The sequence below is a fragment of the Myotis davidii genome, unplaced genomic scaffold (genome assembly GCF_000327345.1).
Source record: "Myotis davidii unplaced genomic scaffold, ASM32734v1 scaffold390, whole genome shotgun sequence".
Lineage (NCBI taxonomy): Eukaryota > Metazoa > Chordata > Mammalia > Chiroptera > Vespertilionidae > Myotis > Myotis davidii.
The window spans coordinates 2,606,455-2,625,397 of record NW_006282748.1 but is presented as its reverse complement, the minus strand read 5'-3'; the positions used below and the strand labels follow the sequence as shown (position 1 = coordinate 2,625,397).

General features: G+C 38.6%; 1 protein-coding gene across 5 annotated transcripts; it reads right to left on the bottom strand.

Moving 5' to 3' along the window:
* Nucleotides 1-638: 638 nt before the first annotated feature.
* On the bottom strand, nucleotides 639-18,943 carry LOC102764680 (60S ribosomal protein L12). 5 transcript variants are annotated; one of them, XR_001513142.1, is made up of 7 exons: nucleotides 18,842-18,943; nucleotides 18,543-18,665; nucleotides 11,387-11,448; nucleotides 9,055-9,114; nucleotides 7,125-7,229; nucleotides 2,188-2,238; nucleotides 639-1,626 (listed from the first exon to the last, which is right to left on the bottom strand). XR_001513142.1 is itself a non-coding variant. In XM_015561156.1 (6 exons), exons 1-5 carry the CDS (start codon nucleotides 18,926-18,928, stop codon nucleotides 7,136-7,138), a joined length of 426 nt encoding a protein of 141 aa, XP_015416642.1. In that variant the 5' UTR covers nucleotides 18,929-18,943; the 3' UTR covers nucleotides 2,118-2,238; nucleotides 7,125-7,135. The 5 variants fall into 5 exon arrangements, 4 of the variants coding, with proteins under 4 accessions (XP_015416642.1, XP_006753274.1, XP_015416630.1 ...); XM_015561156.1 differs by lacking the exon at nucleotides 639-1,626 and having other exon boundaries at nucleotides 2,118-2,238; XM_006753211.2 differs by lacking the exons at nucleotides 639-1,626; nucleotides 2,188-2,238 and adding an exon at nucleotides 3,357-4,240.

The window sequence follows — 18,943 nt, the reverse complement described above, 5'->3', positions numbered from 1 at the left end:
CCTCTAGTCTTACATAATGTGGTATGTCATTTACAAAGAGTTAAAAGATAATGACTTTAAAAAGTCATAACCACATATAATTCTTTACTGTCAATAATGTTTAAATATTGTTAGAATTGTGTTTACATTTTTACAATTATTTAATTTACAAAAATAATTGTTGGCTCAATTCAAATAATATTTATACAATGAACTTAACTGATAAATACCTGAAGTGTATTTTATTATAGAGGATATCCTCTGGCCTCTCCCTCTTTCTTTTAAATTTTGTTTGAAATTTCTTTGCTGAAGGAATGGGGTTGTTTGCTTTAGAGTTTTGTGCAATATAGATTTTGCCGACTATCCATTGTAATGGTCTTCAATACCGTGTATATTTCCTATAAATTAAGAGATCTAGACATCCAATTTTCACCTTTTCCAGGAAGAATACATCATTGGTGTATTGTACGAGTTGTTCCTAATTGTGGAATAAAAGTTATTTTCTTTATCTAATCCTCATTTGGTACCTTTAGCATCCAGGGACAGGGAATAGGGTCATCAGAATAGAAGGCCCACAGCTTATCTCCACTTAAGATTCCCTCCAATCTTTAAAAGTTACAGCAAACAATCATATCTAAGCAACAAAACTTAAGACAATACACATGTAAACAGTTTGGTTTATTATGATAAAATAAAACAAAAAAAAGTTAATCTGAACTTTCTGTTATAGAGGGCAGACTGAAACCACACATTAAGCTTAGGTCTATCCAAAACTATAAAAATGACATTGCAGTTTGTGTGTGTGTGTGTGTGTGTGTGTGTGTGCATGCACATACACACAACATAGATACAGTATATATACTGTATATATCTATATATGTGCAGCAAATACACTGCATAGAGTAGTATATATAACTACATGTAGTTATATATATGGTTAAATATATATAAAAAGCATAACTTCACAAAGAAAAAGGAATAGGAGAGTAAATCATAGCTAGAAACCAAGTGTATGAGTAAGTGGAAACTAATTTAATTAGCAGATCCAAAAACATCAGAGCCTAACTTGGCAGTACTGTATGTAAAAGAAAGCTGCAATCTACTTTGTACTGTAAAAATCCTAAAACGCTCAAGAATGAGTGGTAAGGAAACTTCTGAAAGCGGGGATAAAGTTAAAACCAAATGATTAGTTTAAAGGCTGTTTAAGAAATAGCCAGATGTCCCCAGGTTTCTTCCTTCCACAGGGCTGGGCAATGCCTTCCATCGTCCCACTAAAGCAGAAGACTAGAGCTTTATTCTCCAAAGAAGGTAAATGCAGAGCATGGGATATCAGATCCAGCTGTGAGCCCTGACAAAAATGACCGTCCAAGCCTTCTGCCTCTTCTTCCTTCCAGAAGGCATAAGATCGAAAGAACCCTCTCTGGGAAATCTTACCAGGCCCCCCAAATGACCTAATTATAATGTTAGGGATTCCCCAATGAAAAGGCTCATACATACCACTCTGATTGATGCTCAATTGGTAAGACCCATCTACTGCATGAAGCATACAATCCTATTCAGCTTTTCAGTGCTCTACTGCTGCTAAATATGATTATATCCAAAACTTGATAGAAATTTGAAGAAAGCTTATGACATTTGTTCTAATATCTAAGACAAAAGAATAAAATAAATTGGAGACCATACAGAAAGAAGAAAACTTCTAAAAGAGTATTCTTATTCTTAGAGAAATAATAAACAAAACTCTATAAAAAAGAATATTCAGCCTGGCCAGCATGGTTCAGTGGTTAAGTGTTGACCTATGAACCATGGTTCGATTCCCGGTCAGTGGACATGCCTGGGTTGCAGGCTCAATCCCCAGTGTGGGGCATGCAGGAGGCAGCAGGTCAATGATTCTCTTTCATTACTTAGGTTTTTCTATCTTTCCCTCTTCCTTCCTCTCTAAAATCAATAAAACATATTAAAAAATATACAGTCAGAGAAAAATCTTCCTATAAATTAAAAAAAACATATAACATAGCAGAAATGAAAACTCAATAGAAAGGTTGTATGATACATGAGGAGTTTCTCAGAAAGTATAATAAAAATAAAAGAGATAAAACATGAGGAAAAATATTTTAAAATTTTTATAAAGGACCAGGATAGGAGGGAGAGGGAGTAAAAGAAACAATACAAAAAAGAATTCCCAGAATCTAAAAACATTAGACTCACCATTAAGAGTATAAGGGCATCACACTTAGAACATTATGAACTTTCAGAAAACTAGGAAAAAGAGAAGGTTCTATAAGCAGAGACAGACTGGAGAACAGTGTAAAGGCTTGAGAAACAGTGCAAATTCTGAGGAAAAATGATTTCCAATCTAGAATTCTATATCCAGCCCAACAATCATAAATATTTTCATCATATATTCAAGGTCTCAAAAATTTTACCTCCCCTATACTTTTTTTCTCAGAAAGTTACCAGAGATTGAGTTTTATCAATGAGGGAGCAACCCAAGAACGAGGACAGCATGAGACACAAAAGCAGATGGATGGTCCAACACAGAAGAGAAGCAGGCAGAAGAAAATTTCCAGGATGATAATATTGATGGGAGATCCCAAGATGACAAGTGTGAGGCTGACCTACAGAATACCCAGTCCAAACTAGAGGAGGCTGTGGGTAAGGTTGTTCAAAATAAACTTGATGAACATAGTATTTGAACATAGTGCAAGGACATTTACATAACCTGGTTGGAGGAAGGTCTGGGATGAGTGAAAAGTACATAGAATGCACAGAAAATAAAAACAGAACAATAGCAAAAGGATCTTAGTATATACTTGCTTTAGCACTGAATGCACAGGCATAACTTGAACACTGAATTGTGATCAAACCAAAATAAAAGGTTTAGAGAAATGTGGGTGTGTGATAGAGGCAATGACAAAGCTGAGTTCTCATCTGCGACTAAAGCTGAAGAACTAAAAAGGAGCCATATGAACCTGTTAAGATAGAAACATTGACATCAGTGTCAAAAGAATCAGAATGGCTAAAAGAATTGAGGGTAGAGGGCTTTAGGGAACAGGCAAAGGGGAGGGAGCTATAGAGACTGCTACTGAACAGCCAGCTCTGTGGAAGCTCTGTAAAGTATACACTGAGTGGCCAGATTATTATGACCACCCCATCAGTACTTCGTTGGGCCACCTTTTGCCTTCAATACTGCAGCAATTCTTCTTGGCACTGACTCCACGAGATGTTGAAAGGTGATGCGAGGAATCTGACACCATGCCTGATGAATAGCACTGTCCAGTTCTGTGTGTTGTGCTATTCAGACGTTCATAATGGTCTGGCCCTCTAGCAACTTCAGCGGGAAAGTATAGCTAATTTGCCTACAAACGTCAGGTTGTCATAATAATCAGGCCACTCAGTGTATATTTAATTAAAAAATATAAAAGGTAATGTGACACATTTGCTACTATGTAACAATCAACAAATATTCCCTGAGGGTTTACTTGGTGACAGCTGCTGGGCTAGAACCTGCAGTAGCCACAATGAGGCAGGCCAACGGCTACTGGCTGCCGCACATGGTACTTCATGGAAGGGCTTCTGGGATCAGCTGAGAGCAGGGCACTAGGAACATGGAACAGAAAACAACTCCATGGTCATCTGACATTGGACACACATCCAGGTGAGGCCTGATTCCAGCAGCCTGTCATTTAACTAGATACATTTAAGAAGCATTTTGAAAGGGAAGACTTTAGAAAAAAGAAAGGGATGGATATAAATATTTGTAAGTCATTGCAACAGACAAAGAAGCAGGGGCAACAGGAATTGACCACATACCCAGGAAGATAATTTAAAAATAGCAGGAAGCTGAGGAAGAGCCTTAAAGTCTGACCATCAGGAGAATCACTGCTGTGCTGAGGCCAAAATACTTTCTTCAAGGAAAAGGCAGCTCTCTCGGCAGCCCCTGCAGTGAGTCAAGAGAACCAGTCCAAAGTGTGAAGTTTCTCTGGTTTCTTCCTTACCACTCTCCGGTCATTTATGACTTTCTAAATGCCACGTCTAGCAAACACTTCTCAGGACTCATTCTTTGGACACATCTGTAATATTTAACTCTGACATCTGATTCTTTCTTCTGACCGTGATTCTTGTTCTTCCCTTGATTTTTGTGACCCTATGATCCCATTCTTCCTTGGTTCTCCTTCTCCCTCTGTGACGAGTCCTCTGTTAGCCTTCTTTGGCAATTAAGTTCAGATAGTGGTCCTGGCTCTTGGGGATCAGTGCTTAGCTAAAGGGTTTGTAGGCAGGCGAAACAGGAATATTAAAAAATATGATCAAAATAACAACCACAACAGTATCAACAATGATCAGTGCAACACAATCACAGTGCCACTCATGGTGATGAAGATGGAACGACCAGCTCCAGGGCTAACTTTGCCCAAGAATTGATGGGTCTGGTCTAGAAAGGAGAAAGGTATTTTGAAATCCTATTGGCTTTCATTAGCCAAATTACAGAAGGTAACCCAAAGAACCCAGATCCTGTGTGTAAAATATTCATTGTTATGTATTTACTGGAGGCCTGATGCACCAAAGTCATGCAAGGGGCTCAGCCCTCGCAGCCCCAGCTGCCTCAGCCGGCCCTCTCAGCCTCGCCCAGCCCTGGCTTCGTCTGGAAGGTCGTCTGGACAGTCGTCCAGGAGGTTGTTCGGTTCGGTCTGATTAGCATATTAGGTCTTTGTTATACGGGATAACCTAGCCAGGTACAAGCAGGCTTTCCAGTGATACGTGCAATAAAACTAAGTGTAAAATGTGGATGAAGAGAAAATGAAATGGCATCAGTACACAAAAAACATGATGATTCCACTATATAAAAAGATGTAATCCACATTTAAAGCGGCTAAAATCATTACAATTGTTGTTTTAATTAAAGTATGTGTGTCAAGTATCAGTATATCCTTTCTATTTTCAGAGCAGTTTATAAATCCATATGAAAACCTTTATGATACTAGTGCTAGGTAATGTTTAATGACAAAAATGTATGTAAGTTTCAATCTATAATAAAGCATAATTTTTAAGCATATATTAAATACAGTTAACTTTACTTATTTTAGAAACCTAACCTTTACTTAAAAGCTGCTGATTTATGATAATTTTTGGAAAACACATTATAATATCCTTATACAACTCATAATAAAAACATCCCACACCACATAATCCAAACAGAAACACACAAGGCCATCTTTTACCAAGTCTAGAATTGAAATGTAGTCTTTGCCCTCCATCCCTTTTACGAAGCCTGCACCAAGGCTGACAAACAGGAGGATGCTGCAGGGAGGGGCTGCAGCAACTGTGCTGTTTGTGATGCTAGAGTCATTTCCAGAGCATGCTACTCTCATGTACACGGATACAGAAAGTCGTAGTAAAGCCAAACTGCTCCTAGTACTTCCTCAGCACTGATGGCGAGGCCCACTGTGCCAACCGTCAGTAGCAAGGTTGACCACATGGATGTGGATGTGCTAAACCCCAATGCTACATGGATGTGAAAGCAAACACCTTTACCTAACTTCATTTTTTTTCTTGGCTACCTCTATGTAAATTTGCTCCAAATCTCTCAGAATTCTGCTTACACTGTATTCAGCCGTTTCCTCTTAACCATTAACTTCTTCTGTAGCTCAAATGCTCTTAAAATTCCCCTTTCTTCCAAGAACTGCCCTTGACTTGTTGGAACAGTAATCCTTGAACTACCTCATTTGGGTATGGGGATTTTATGTGCCTACCCTCCATCCTCTGAGCTACGAAAGGACTTACTTGTTCCTATTTTACTTATATTTTATTACCCTCTCACGTTCGAGTGCTTCCCTGAGCCACAGTCACTGGTGGAGAGCCAGCGGGAAAAGCTGGCTGTGGGGAAATTAAAGAGCATGAACCGGACAACTCTGAGTGTTAGAGAAGCCACCAATTGCTCTCTAAGCCTTAATCACCTCATCTGTGACATAAACAAAATACCACCAGTGCAGTGTCCTCAAAAGCCTGCCGTAAGTGCTGTGAGATGATTTAGCACAGTGCCTAGCATACAGTGAGCCCTAATCAAGGAAATAATTAGCAGAACACCCGACAAAAGCTTCCCGATGATGCTTAGACAAACATAAGATAAACTGGAATTTAAATATTTATTCTGAGTGTTAACATTATACCTATAAAAAGTTATATAGCTAATGAAAATGTTGAGTAAAGATGTTCAGGGAAAAAATGTCAACTAAATTACATATTCCATTAAAGACATTCTTTATTGGCTACAATGGTTAACATGCTTAAGAGAGACAATATTCTGTGTATTTTTCTTTTTTTTTTGGTTATCAAATAATCTTTAATTTAAATATTTTCCTTTGTAGTTCTTAACTAGCCTGATATTCCACTGCACCACTGTTGATATCATCTATGATATCATCAGGGTGGCGGCCATCAACGTTGTAGTCCACAGACTGGACAGTCCCCAGGATCTCTTTAATGGTTTCAGAGAGTTCTCTAGCTACAGATCGGTGCCGCATCTGTCGGGCAATGCTGACAATCTCATCAAAAGTGATATTTCGACTGTGTTTAATGTTTTTTTGCTTCTTTCTGTCTCTTGGCGGTTCTTTGAAAACTTTGAAGATCAGGGAAGAGGCAGAAGGCACTACCTCAATCTGGGCGTGTCTGTTCTGAATGGTCTGTTTCACTGTAATTCTCAGACCCTTCCAATCACTGGTTGCTTTGGTGACGTCATCACCAACCTTTTTTGGAGACAGGCTCAGGGGGACAATCTTGGGGTCCAGAGCAGAAGTGGCACCCACTTCCCCACTGGTGCACCACAAGTATACGAGTTTGACTTGAACTTCGATGGAATGGTGGAGGCAGCTGGTGTCGGATGAACCCGGATTCGGGACGACCAAAGAAAGTTGCATCTGAGCCTCCTCCGAGCCAAAAGCCTAAAGCTGTGTATTTCTTAATAAGCTTGGCATTTTAAACAAGGGTATTTTGGTTAAAATAAAACATATTCGAACATCTTTCTAAGCTACTAATTCAGGAGAGAGAAAAAAGGAGAAAAACTGCAAATGTAATGCTTTATATACATATACCTTTAGGGCACTTAAAGAGAACAACTTCATCACTTGTTATCTTTGGATGACCCTTACTTTGGAGGCATTTATGTTTTCATCAAGGCTGAAGAAGCAGCTTGGAAACAGGTGAGTTGCAGGTGCATACTGCTCTTGAACTTGTTCAGCAGCTCTTCCAGTAACCTGCAGGAGCAAAGACTATTTATAGCCGACAGAAGGAAGCTTGTCCAGCAATATAAGAAAACACGCACGGGAGCCAACTGCATGATTTATCGATGGATTCAACTCAGTAACGCAATCAGTCAATCAAAGGAGTAAAAAGGAAGATACTTAATTATGTTTATATATAAAAATCTCTCCTGTGCCCTTCCCCAAGATTAGAGACCTCCCTAAAACAGATTGTTTGCACCTGTACATTTTCTTCATTCACTTTTCAAAAATTAAAATGTAGTCTTGTTGGTACACAGTTCTATGAATGCTGCTAAACACTTAGCAGACTAACAATTCCCGTAACCAGATGCAGAACAGGTCCATCCTTCTCCAAGTTCTCTCGTGCTGCCCCTTTTAGCCACCTTCCCCTTTACTCCCACCCTGGGGCAATAATTTGTCTAGTCTCTGTTCCTCTTATTTTTGTATTTTTGTCTTTAACAAATATTGGCAAGTGGTGAACTAAAGCCAGAGGAATCAGGTTTACTTCTAAGTCCACTGGGTAAGTCATTCTACTGCTTTACAAGTCACTTTGTTTTCTTAATTGATCTGATTTGTCTATGTAATTTTAAGTCCAGAAGGGATCTTAGATTCAACTGGTTCAGATGAAGCAACCAAGAAGTGGGCTTACTGCTACTGGGATCCAAAGATTATTTCAGGGGTTGATAATGCTCAGTATTAGGACACTGTACCAACAGATCTAGAACACAGTCCACCCAGGACTATACCAGAGTGGCTGTTCTTCTTGACTCCCTACAAAAAGCACTAGCCTTTGGAGCCATGTTCTATATGTTAAAAATAATGGTAATTGTTTTAATCTTTTATCATATTTATTTTAAATAAATGAACACAGTTTGTCATAAATTCAGATAGAGCTTGAGAATTAGTGTGAGAAAAAGGAAGTAAAAAACTGGCAGAAAGGGTTGTAGGTGTGAACACTGCACAGCCATCACTTGCCCATTCAGGAACATACACAGGAACATACAAGCAAAAGAACTGGTCTGCTGCCGACTCTTCCCAGCCCAGTCCAAGTGTCCCCATGACACTCCTACTGTCAGCCAACCCCGTGCATTCTCTCTGCCCTTTAAGTTTGCACAACATCACCTGTGTTAGATGCCAGGGATCATGTAGTTCATCACCCCATAAATATTTGTTTAGGGGTTGATCAGCCAAATGCAAAGGTGAGTGGACTTCAGTTACCTTGGAGGACCAAAGATCTACAATGTTTCCACTGCCTCAGCTGAGGGTAGGCTGGGCATTTATGAAATTGACCTGGTCTAGATTTTTGTCTCAGGTCAGAACTTTCTGTTACATGAGTAACAAAGTTTAAATTCAGACTGAGACAATCAATATAGCATGAGTGAAACATATCTAACTTCATTATATCATATTTACAAATCTATTCTCTCTTAATATTTTATATATGCAGAATACAAATCATTGGGCCCTGCATTTTACTACGCTGTCCTCTCTTTTAATTTCTAAGTAGTATCTTCTTCAACATTTAAGAGCGATATAATTGACTGAGTCGAAATAAATTTTCTTATGACTTTTTCTATACTAGTCACTTAAACCAAGAAAATAACTAATTTCTAAATTGCCATAAAGCCAGAAGAAGGGTTTTTCCATATTCTGCCACTGGGAGACAAGCAAGGCACAGCTAGCATGACGCATACTACAAAGGGCTACTAAATACTGCTCTTCCTTAAATCCAAGTCATTGTTTTAGAAAGAGTACTTTCAGGTAGCCGCACTGCGCTCAGCATGTCTGCCTGGCTCCCAGGAAAGCACAGAGCACTTACTTTTTGTCTGCTCCGCTGGAAAGCTGGGGCAGCGCTTCCAGAGCCTGCTTAAAACTGGACCTGGAACACAAGCAGCAACACGGAGCTGAAACACTGCCGTTTCTCATGGGGATTAGAGCACCATTAGGACCTCTTAAACATGAAGAAATTAGTATGTACAGGGAAGCATGTAGGTATGTGAGAAAAAGCACAAGTGAAAAACAACAGAAAAAGTAAAAATGGTCTAGTTCCAGAGGCTTTGCAGGAGCAGGGTTAAAAACTTGCTTAGGAAACGAAACAGAACTTGAAAAACTAAAGGAAAAATGGAATTTTATAAAAGGATGCTATTCAATTTGGTTGGTGAAAGTTAAATGAGGACATTTACTTTTTCAAAAAAGTCCTTATTTCAAAACAAAACTGAACTCTAGATAAAGCAACTGGTCAGAAAGGAAGGAAAACTAAGTAGAAATATGATCCTGTGAAAGATTATACAAATGGGGGACATTTATAGTATTTATGTATCTAGGTCAGATTTACAGCCAATATCTTATAATGACTGAACAGTTTTTTTAAAAATAGAATTTAGCTATTATTATGTTTAAAATTTTTAGGATAATGGAGAGAATTGATTTTTAGAGAGAGTGGGAGGGAGGAAGAAGGGAGATGGAAGGAAGGAGGGAGGGAAGAAGGAAGGTAGGGAGAAAGAGAGAGGAAGAGAGAGAGAGAGGACATTCATGTGAGAGAGACACATGGATTCGTTGCCTCCTGCATGAACCCTGACCGGGGCTGGGGTTCGAACCTGCAACCCAGATACATGCCCTTGACCGAATTTGAACCCACGACCCTTTGGTGTGTGGGCCAATGCTCTACCGTTCACTAAGTGAAAGGTGAATAAATAAATGTAATTATTCATGACTTTAAAGTGGTCTCTGATTTTGTATTATAAAAACATCCTCAATATACCAGGAAAGAACTTCTGAGCAGAATTTCCCAAACTAGGGACAGGTATCCTAGCAATATATAGAGTGATTGCACAGTCCCAACACAGTCATAAAAACTGGCACTTGATCCCTTCAGTTGTTCCTGGTGGGGCAGGGTATGGGTGCAGGGACAGCCTAGCTGTGGGCACACTCAGCAACCTCACAATATGAAACCAGCTCTCCTCTCTCCTGATACCGAGGGAGTCTCTGCACATCTCCATAATCATCCTATTTCCTGTCTCTTTTCCATTAATCATACATATGATGCTACTATCCTTTATTTTTACATTATGACAATAATGATGATGAAGAAGACACAACCTATTATTTGTAGTGCACTGAAAGTTTAGAAGGTGACTTGACATATTGTCTCATTTAATTTCTCCAAAACTTTGCCTATAAAGTATTATTATCTTCCTTTTATATCGAGGAACCTGGGCTATGAAGGGTTGAGTTACCTAGGTACTTACACAAGGCATGCATACACATCAAATATGGAACGAATGCTTTCTATCATCTGTTATTTAGTACTTAATGTTAAAAAAAAAAAAACAATGACTGGGAAAAGGTGTGGTTAAATAACATGGGAGTCATCTAGAAATGGCTCTCGTTGGCCATGATGAACAGGAAAAAGAAGCTAACTGTGTCAGGAAAACAACTTTAGAGGTCTTTCCGTTGTAACGATGGCAGTAAGAATGATGGCATAAGCCATGTTATCAAAAGCTGGACATGAAGGAATATGTGCATTGCACAAAGACCCTAAACATTTGTCTACCACTTGGCTTCTCATGCACATTAATAGCATTGCCCAGCATTTCCTGGATAATGTTGCCAGTGGAGTAAACAATTTTGTAAAAGCAAGTAGTCAGTGCTGTTTCAGTTCACCTACTGATATTTCAATGATAGGAAATCCTGACTTTCATTCAAAACAGCTACAAATTATCATCAAATTTCCACTACAGAATTTTGCAGAGAAACCACAAGGCTTCCTCTTGTGCTGACGATCACAATGTTTGAACTGTCCTGAAAGGCCTGCTATGAATAGACTCAATTCTTATTTTCTCCTTTCTAAAGAATGTGATGCTCTGTTCCGTCATTTATGAGACTAACATTTACCTTACAGAATGAGAAATGTAAAATTATATTACATCTTTTTCCCTTTATATTATGCTACAATAAACCAGTCTTAGGAATCCGTGGCTTAGTATAGATGTCTACTTTTTAACTAGAAATTTGATCAATCAAATATAAACATTTTCACATACAAAATCATGTGCATTCACTCTGACCAGTTATCTTTTCAAAGGACTTTATATCCTAGTAACACAGTTCTGATTTTAGCAAACACTCAGAAAGCACTGTCAGCGTCTCACCTGCTTTCAGGCGTCAGGTGGACAGCCACAGTGTCCCTCAGCGCACAGATTTCAAGCCTCGCCTGAAGAGGAAGAAAGGACAAAGTGACAATCAGGACCTGTGACGATTATCACATATGAGTAGGTAGTGAAGGCGACGTCTCCAGCCTGTTCACCACAGACACAGTGCTGACAGAATACTGCAGGCGCATGGTTACCTTCGCCCCATGACTAGTAGTTAAGAGCACACTTTCGCAAACAGTCCAAAAAAGTTGGCTATGACAAGATTTCCTTTGACTGAAAATTAACTTACAGTCAAGTATGACTGAGTGAAGGCAGAGAGTGAGATATTTTGCTGTAAAAGGTGCGAACTACACAAGGATTTCCCAGCAATCTGTGTTTACTATCTAAACAGTAATTTTCCTTTTAGTCTGCCTGTGAGAGGAAGGAGAGTCTGAAACACTGTCCCTGGCCTGTTCCCTCCTGCACAGATTTGAGGATGTGGGCTGGCTTATTTCCTTAAACATATGCACTTCCAGGCACACTGCCTTTAACCTCAAAAATTAAGCTAAAGCTCTACAGATTCAATGCAATGCCGATTAAAATCACAGATGGCTTTTTTTAAAAACAAAAATTGACAAGTTGATTCCAAACATACAAAAACAGTCTTGAAAAAGAATACAGTTGGAGAAATTTACACCTCCTAATGTCAAAACTTTCTACAAAGCTACAATAATCAAGGCAGTGTGACAATGGTATATGGACAGACACACAGATAAACAGAATACAGACTGAGTGCCCAGAAATGAACTCTTGCATTTATGATCAACTGATTTTTGACAAGAGTGCTGAGACCATTCAATGGGCCAAGAATAGTCTCTTCAACAAGTGATGCGGGGACAACTGGACATTCTCATGCAAATTAGAGCCCTTCCTTAACACAAAAACGAACTCAAAATAGACCTAAATGTAAGCAACAAAATTATAAAATGCTTAGAAGAAAACAGGAATCAATCTCTATGATGTTAGGTTGGGCAAGCTTTCTTAGAAATGATATCTAAGTACAAGCAATAAAGGAAAAATATACAAATTGGACCTCATCAAAATTAAAAAAGTCCTGCATTCAAAAGGAAACCATCAAGAAAGTGAAAAGAATGAGATAACATTTCTCACACATGAGGATGGCTGTCATCTGAAAGATACCAGTGACATATACTGGGAAGGATGTAGAAAAACTGGAATTTCATGCATTGCTGGCAGGAAAGTAAAATGATACAGTCACTCTGAAAATAGTCCGCAATTCAATTAAAGATGAAACAGAGTAAGCACATGACCTAGCAATTCCACTCCTAGGTATATAGCCAAGATATATGAAAACATATGTCCACAAAAAACTTGCAAATGAATGTTCACAGAGGCATTCTTTGTAATAGCCCAAAGTGGAAACAATCCAAATATTCATCAGATGATGAATGGGTAAATAAAATGTGGTATGTTCATACAATGGAATATTATGCAGCCATAAAAGAAATGTTGTGCTGATCCATGCTGCAGCATGATGAACCTTGCAAACATTATGCTAAGTGAGGGAGATCAGTCACAAAAAGCTGTACTTATATGATTCTGTTTATATGAAACTTTCAGAATATGCAAACCATACAGATAGAAAACAGACTTGTGCTTGTCTCATGCTGTAGGTGGGGGAAAAGAGAGTGACTGTTAATGGGCCTGGGGTTCCTTTCTGGGGTGATGTCATTTTCCAAAATTGATTGTGGTGATTACACAATTCTGTGAACATAGTTAAAAAATCACTGAACTGTATACTCTTTATCCTATAGACATACTGTATGGTATATGAATTATATCTGCACAAACTTTTATGGCAGAAAAGCTAACCTAATGCTTACACTTGTTTGCAAGCTTGAAGAAGTGTGACTTTACTTACAGGCCAGTTTTTCTCAAAGTTCTACAGGTGCCTCTGATGAGAAAGCCCACACCCACCACCTCTGACTCAGACACCCAGAGTATGGCTGATGCTCAGGAGACCACTTAGAAGAAACAGCCCTATTTTCCAGGAGTGCATAAAATGTAAAACAATCATAAATGACATGGCTAGCTATTCAAATTAGAGTTAACTACAAAATCTGTAAGCAATCTAGATAAAAGCTGATTTATCCAAGATACAGTATATTCAGTGAAACTTTTCTGTTTGGAAAGTGATTGTTTTTTTAAAAAAATACATTTCACTGATTTTTTACAGAGAGGAAGGGAGAGGGATAGAGAGGTAGAAACATCAATGAGAGAGAAGCATCGATCAGCTGCCTCCTGCACACCTCCTACTGGGGATGTGCCTTCAACCAAGGTACATGCCCTTGACCGGAATTGAACCTGGGACCTTTCAGGCCACAGGCCGATGCTCTATCCACTGAGCCAAACCAGTTAGGCTATTGTTTGGTTTCATTTTTCAGTGCTTTAGAAGCCTGAAAAATAGTTTATAACTAGAAAGTATATGTATGATAAACTACTTCTACTGTTTATACTGTAGTTTATGTAAAAAACATACCTATTAAGAAAATATCAAAGACAAAAATAAGGTAGAACTTTTAGTTGAATATTTTAGAAGGATTAAATAAGCCACTGTAAAATTAATCTCCATGTAGAAATTTTATTCAAACAAAGTGTTTTAATTAACCTATGAATTAAGCCAATTATAAGTTGTGACTATTTATAAAATATACAAAAAATGCATGCAAAAAAACATCATGCTAAAAGATAGCTAAAATCCTCAGGCTGTCTCTCCACTCCTCTCAACTGGCTCTCTGGAGGGTTTGAAGACTGATGCACTGGCCTTCCATGTAAATGATCACTAGAGATCATTAACCTGTAGTCTTTCTCAGGTATCTGCTCAAGAGAAAGGTGTCAAAAACAGCCATTTCAATAAGAAAGGGCAAAGTGGGGCAGCCAAGTTCCAAGGAAGTATCAACATGTTAGGGACCAGATAGTCATGGTGGCTGGTGATCTCCTAGACATACGACTGGTAAGTCCTCACTCAATCGACAGGTTCTTGGAAACTGCATCTTTAAGAAAAACGATATTCAACAAAACCAATTTTACCACAGGCTAATTGCTAGAAACAAGAGTTATGTTCCTGTGGCATCTTTATGGTCAAAAAACCATTGCTAAACTTCTAAAAAAGGACCCCAAACACTGCTAATATTAAACATTGAAATAACTGGGAGCTATACATACATTTAAGAAAGATTAATAAAAACAAATAAAATCATTATTTTTCAACCCACTCATTCCATTTCAGGAGCCTGGGTGGCAGAAGCCGAACCTGGCAGCCTAAGGCGCAGGCAGGCCCCACCCTGGATAGGATGCCCTTCATTGAGGGACACATCATGCATCCCACACTCACAGACTGGGACAGTGTAGACAAGTGCACAGCTCTCGGGTGTGGGAGGAAACCCTCGCAGCCGTGGGGAGAATGTGCAAATCCCAAACAGACAGTGGCCCCAGACAGGAATCAATTTTTTTTTTTTATCAATGTTATAATGAAACTAGTGTCCCAGTGCACAGATTTGTGCACATTGAAAGGAAATTAATTAGAAGGAATATTTTAATATTGCTATTTGCCCTTTCTCTATAATAGAAGTGTCAACCAAATTCACAATCGACAACGACAGATTGAAACACGTGTGCGATTGGCGCTGAGAGCTTTATATGCATCACGCATGGGCGAGTAAACTTAGCCTTTTATATATATAGATAAATTGCTTAATTAGACCTGCTTTCTGATTTAGCTAAACTTTTCCAGCCCAGTGAAGCACCCCAACTTTTCTTTCAGGTAATTGCTAGGAACACAGCAGTAAATATCAACACGAAGCAGATTATTATTGTATTTGGTTGGATTGTAAAATGTTTGCACCTGGCCATAAAGTAAGTTGTGCTCTTGGGCTGAAGAAACTGCAAGGAGGCCAGTTGCTAGGGAGAGGAAGCCAGGCATTGCTATGTGACATCATTACCTGACGCCCACAGTGACCATTTCCAGGCTGGGCTGGGCTGGGCTGGGCGCCAAATTTTGTGCCATGGGGTCTTGGTAACGTTGGCTGCGATTTGGTGGGGTGTCGCTCTGGGGTGGTGGCGGGGTCTGTGTCCCACTTGGGGGAAGCCGAGTGTTGGTTTGTCGGCACCAGGTCTGTGGTGCCGTTTATTTTTAAATGGCCAGTGCGCATCATGGCATCACCTGCGTTGAGCATCTGCACCCCAATGGTCAGTGCGCATCATAGCTAGTGGTCGGAGGGAAGGACGACACTTAGCTTTCTTTATACATAGATGACTTTGAACAAAACAATATTATTTGAGGACCTGTTGTAACATGAAAAAAGTTGCTGATTCTGATATCTCTTCCTAACTTCTTCCTGATAGATTTGACAGGAATTTTACCATCAGGTAAATAGGTTGCAAAGGTAATTTGCCTGGAGGGGAGATTCTTGTTATAATTCCAAACTTCCTAGGTCAGGTTAAACTGTAGTTACTACAACTTCCTTTTAATTAATGTTCAGTACCTCAACATTTATGCTACTGCTCTCTTGCAATAGGACTAGTATAATAATCATGACCTTTTAACTGTATATCAAAAGTTTGACTAATTAAATTTTTAGAGAAAATTGGGTGGCAACTGAAAATACAGCAGCAATTTTCCCCTAACCAGCATGCCAAGTTAACAAGTGCTCTCCATTCCTTTTGCCTACCACATTTTTGTACAGAAATTTTCAAATGTATAGACTGAAAGGATTTTACAGTGAACACTTGTAGACCCATAGACTTGACCATTAATACTTACTAGCACTACCATTTATCCATCCAACTATCAGCCCGCCACAGTGCTTTGATGTAATTCAGTATGCATGATTAACTAAGTAGACTGATTGAATTCTTTTTTTATGTTTTGAGTTAAAACTTACATATTACACAATGGATAAGTCTTACAGTGTACCATTTGATGAGTTTTGACTGATGCACATACCTGAGCAATGGAAACCCATATCCAGGTATAGAACCACCACCCTATGAAGCTCCTTCAGGCCCCTTCCCACTTAATCTCAACTACCCAGAGAAAAGCATTTTCCTGAGATTTTTTTCTACCATAGATGAGAAACCCATATAATCATATGTGTGCTTTGGGGTAAGGCTTCCTTCACTCAGCTGAATGCTCCTGGGATTCATACAGGTGGTACCAGTAGTTTGTCCTTCTTAATGCTGAATAGTATTTGGTTATATAAACATACCACAGTTGTTTTGTTTATTCTGTTGATGGACACCTGGCCTGTTTCCAGCTTTTGACTACTATGAAGGAAATGTTTATGAGCATCTCATATGCTTTTTTTTTAATGAAGGTACGTTTTTAGTTCTCTTGGTTAAATACCTAGGATTAGAATAGCTGGGTCATAGAGAATGTATATGTTTAGTTTTCAAAGAAACTGCAAGAGTTTTCCCCAAAGTAGTTGTAAGATTTATACTCCCAACAATGTGTTAGAGCTCCAATTGATGATGCTGATCATCCTTTCACGTGCTCATTGGCCATACTGACTCCTCTGTAAATTGAATTATGTATATGCTAGAACTTTGGACGTTGCCCAAGGGGTTCCTAAAACTCTGTTAATTTTCTTCCAAGTATTCTTTTCTCTGTTTTTCATATGGGATAATTTGTGTTAATCTACAAATTCACTTTTTCTTTTGTCCTTTCTATTCTGCAATTATTCTGAACTAGATTGCAAAAAAAAAAATCACATTTATGTATCCATTCTAGAATTTCCATTTAGTTTCTTTTTTAAGGTTTCTCTTTTTCTGCTGAGATTTCCTATCTTTTCATTCATTTGATCACAGTCTCCTTTATATCACTGAACATAACTGCTTTAAAATCTTTGTCTTTGTATTCCAACACCTGGATCATCTGTTGATTGTCTTTTCTATTGAAAATGGGTCATGCTTTCCTGTTTTGTTCTGTCTGTCTGTTCCAATGAAATTTGGATTGTATCCTAGAAATTGTGCATGTTGTGTTATGGAGACTTTGGATTCTGCAATATGCCTCTGAAGAGTGTTGATCTGTTTTGCTTGTTTTAGTAAGCAATTTACTTATTTGGAGGGAAACTGAAAACTCTTAGCTCTTGCGCAGCATTTTAACTCTTACTTCAGTCATTTTGGCCTTAATTGGGCTGGCTGTAGTGGAGTCGGCCATGCATACGTAGTTTAGGGGTCAACTAGAGACTTAAGCAGTGTAAACACATGATTTGTAGCTCTTGCTTTCTGCTTTCTGGGTTACATTCCTCGCTTGACTGTAGTTGTGGTTTCACTATTCTTCAAGCCTAAATAACACCCAAGCGTCATTTCTCCTAGAATCACTCACTAATGGTCACTTCTTCACAGTCTTCATGTTTTTGTTTTTCTTTTGGAATTTAAAAATTTTTATATGTTGAAGATTATAGTTGTTATCTGTAGGGGCTTGGCCTGGTAAGAGCTTCTTCAGCCATTACTGGAAGAAAATTGCCAGGACTTATTAAAAACACACAATGTTTCAGGTCAATGAAAGCTTCCATGCAGGATTATCACTCTCCCATATGCCTTCACACCTTGGTTCCTACCAATTTGGTTATATGCATACCAAGAATCATCTGGTTTATGTAAGTTATATTTGTTATTGTAATTGTGTAACTTAAATAGCTACAACATAAACCAATGGAATATAAGTGCAAAGAGACAGTTATTTGTCCTTTCTATGCAAACTACATTGAATAGTTTAGAAAGACTTGTTAAAAGTTGTTAAAAGTTTGTTGTGAAATTAAATGTAGTGAAACAACTAAAAAAGAAAAAAGAAAAATATCACAGAACTTTAGAGGGAATCTGCATTCAGATAATTTTATACGGTAAGTAAGGTCTTGCCCTGCTCTAAGGACACAGGAACTCAGGAACTTGTAGACAAGGCAGGATGGGTAGGGCTTATGCAAGAGAGATGGTGTGCACCTCAAATCAGCAGATCCATCAAAACACGCGCGCGCGCGCACACACACACACACATCAAATAAACTCCTCTGTCTATCATAAGATTGATGACTAAAAACACATGTGCATGTTTAAGTGGAATATAGTCTGACATGGACTGTAATGGTTTTGATACCTGTAATGCTCCATTTTTGCTGAAGGATGACACACACTGCATTAGTCTACTAAGCTCTTCAGACACTGCTTCCACCACCCTGGACAGAACCCGAGGCACCAATTCTTTGGAAATAGTGAACACCTGAAAGAAGGTTTAAAATAAGGAGAAATGGTGCATTATGATGACTTATCCTGACTTGAATTTGTTTAAAACAAAGGAATGCACAAAATATTTTTTGGGGAAAAACCACCATATTAGCCCCCTTTTCCTTTTTTCCAGTTACCTATACATCTTAGGAACATCTAATGATAGCTTACCTCTGCATGCACTGCAATTATATTCACCAATGCTTCTTTTAAATAGTTTCTGACACCTGAAATCAAGATGGGAGAGGGAAAAGGCATTTAATGGAAACACAA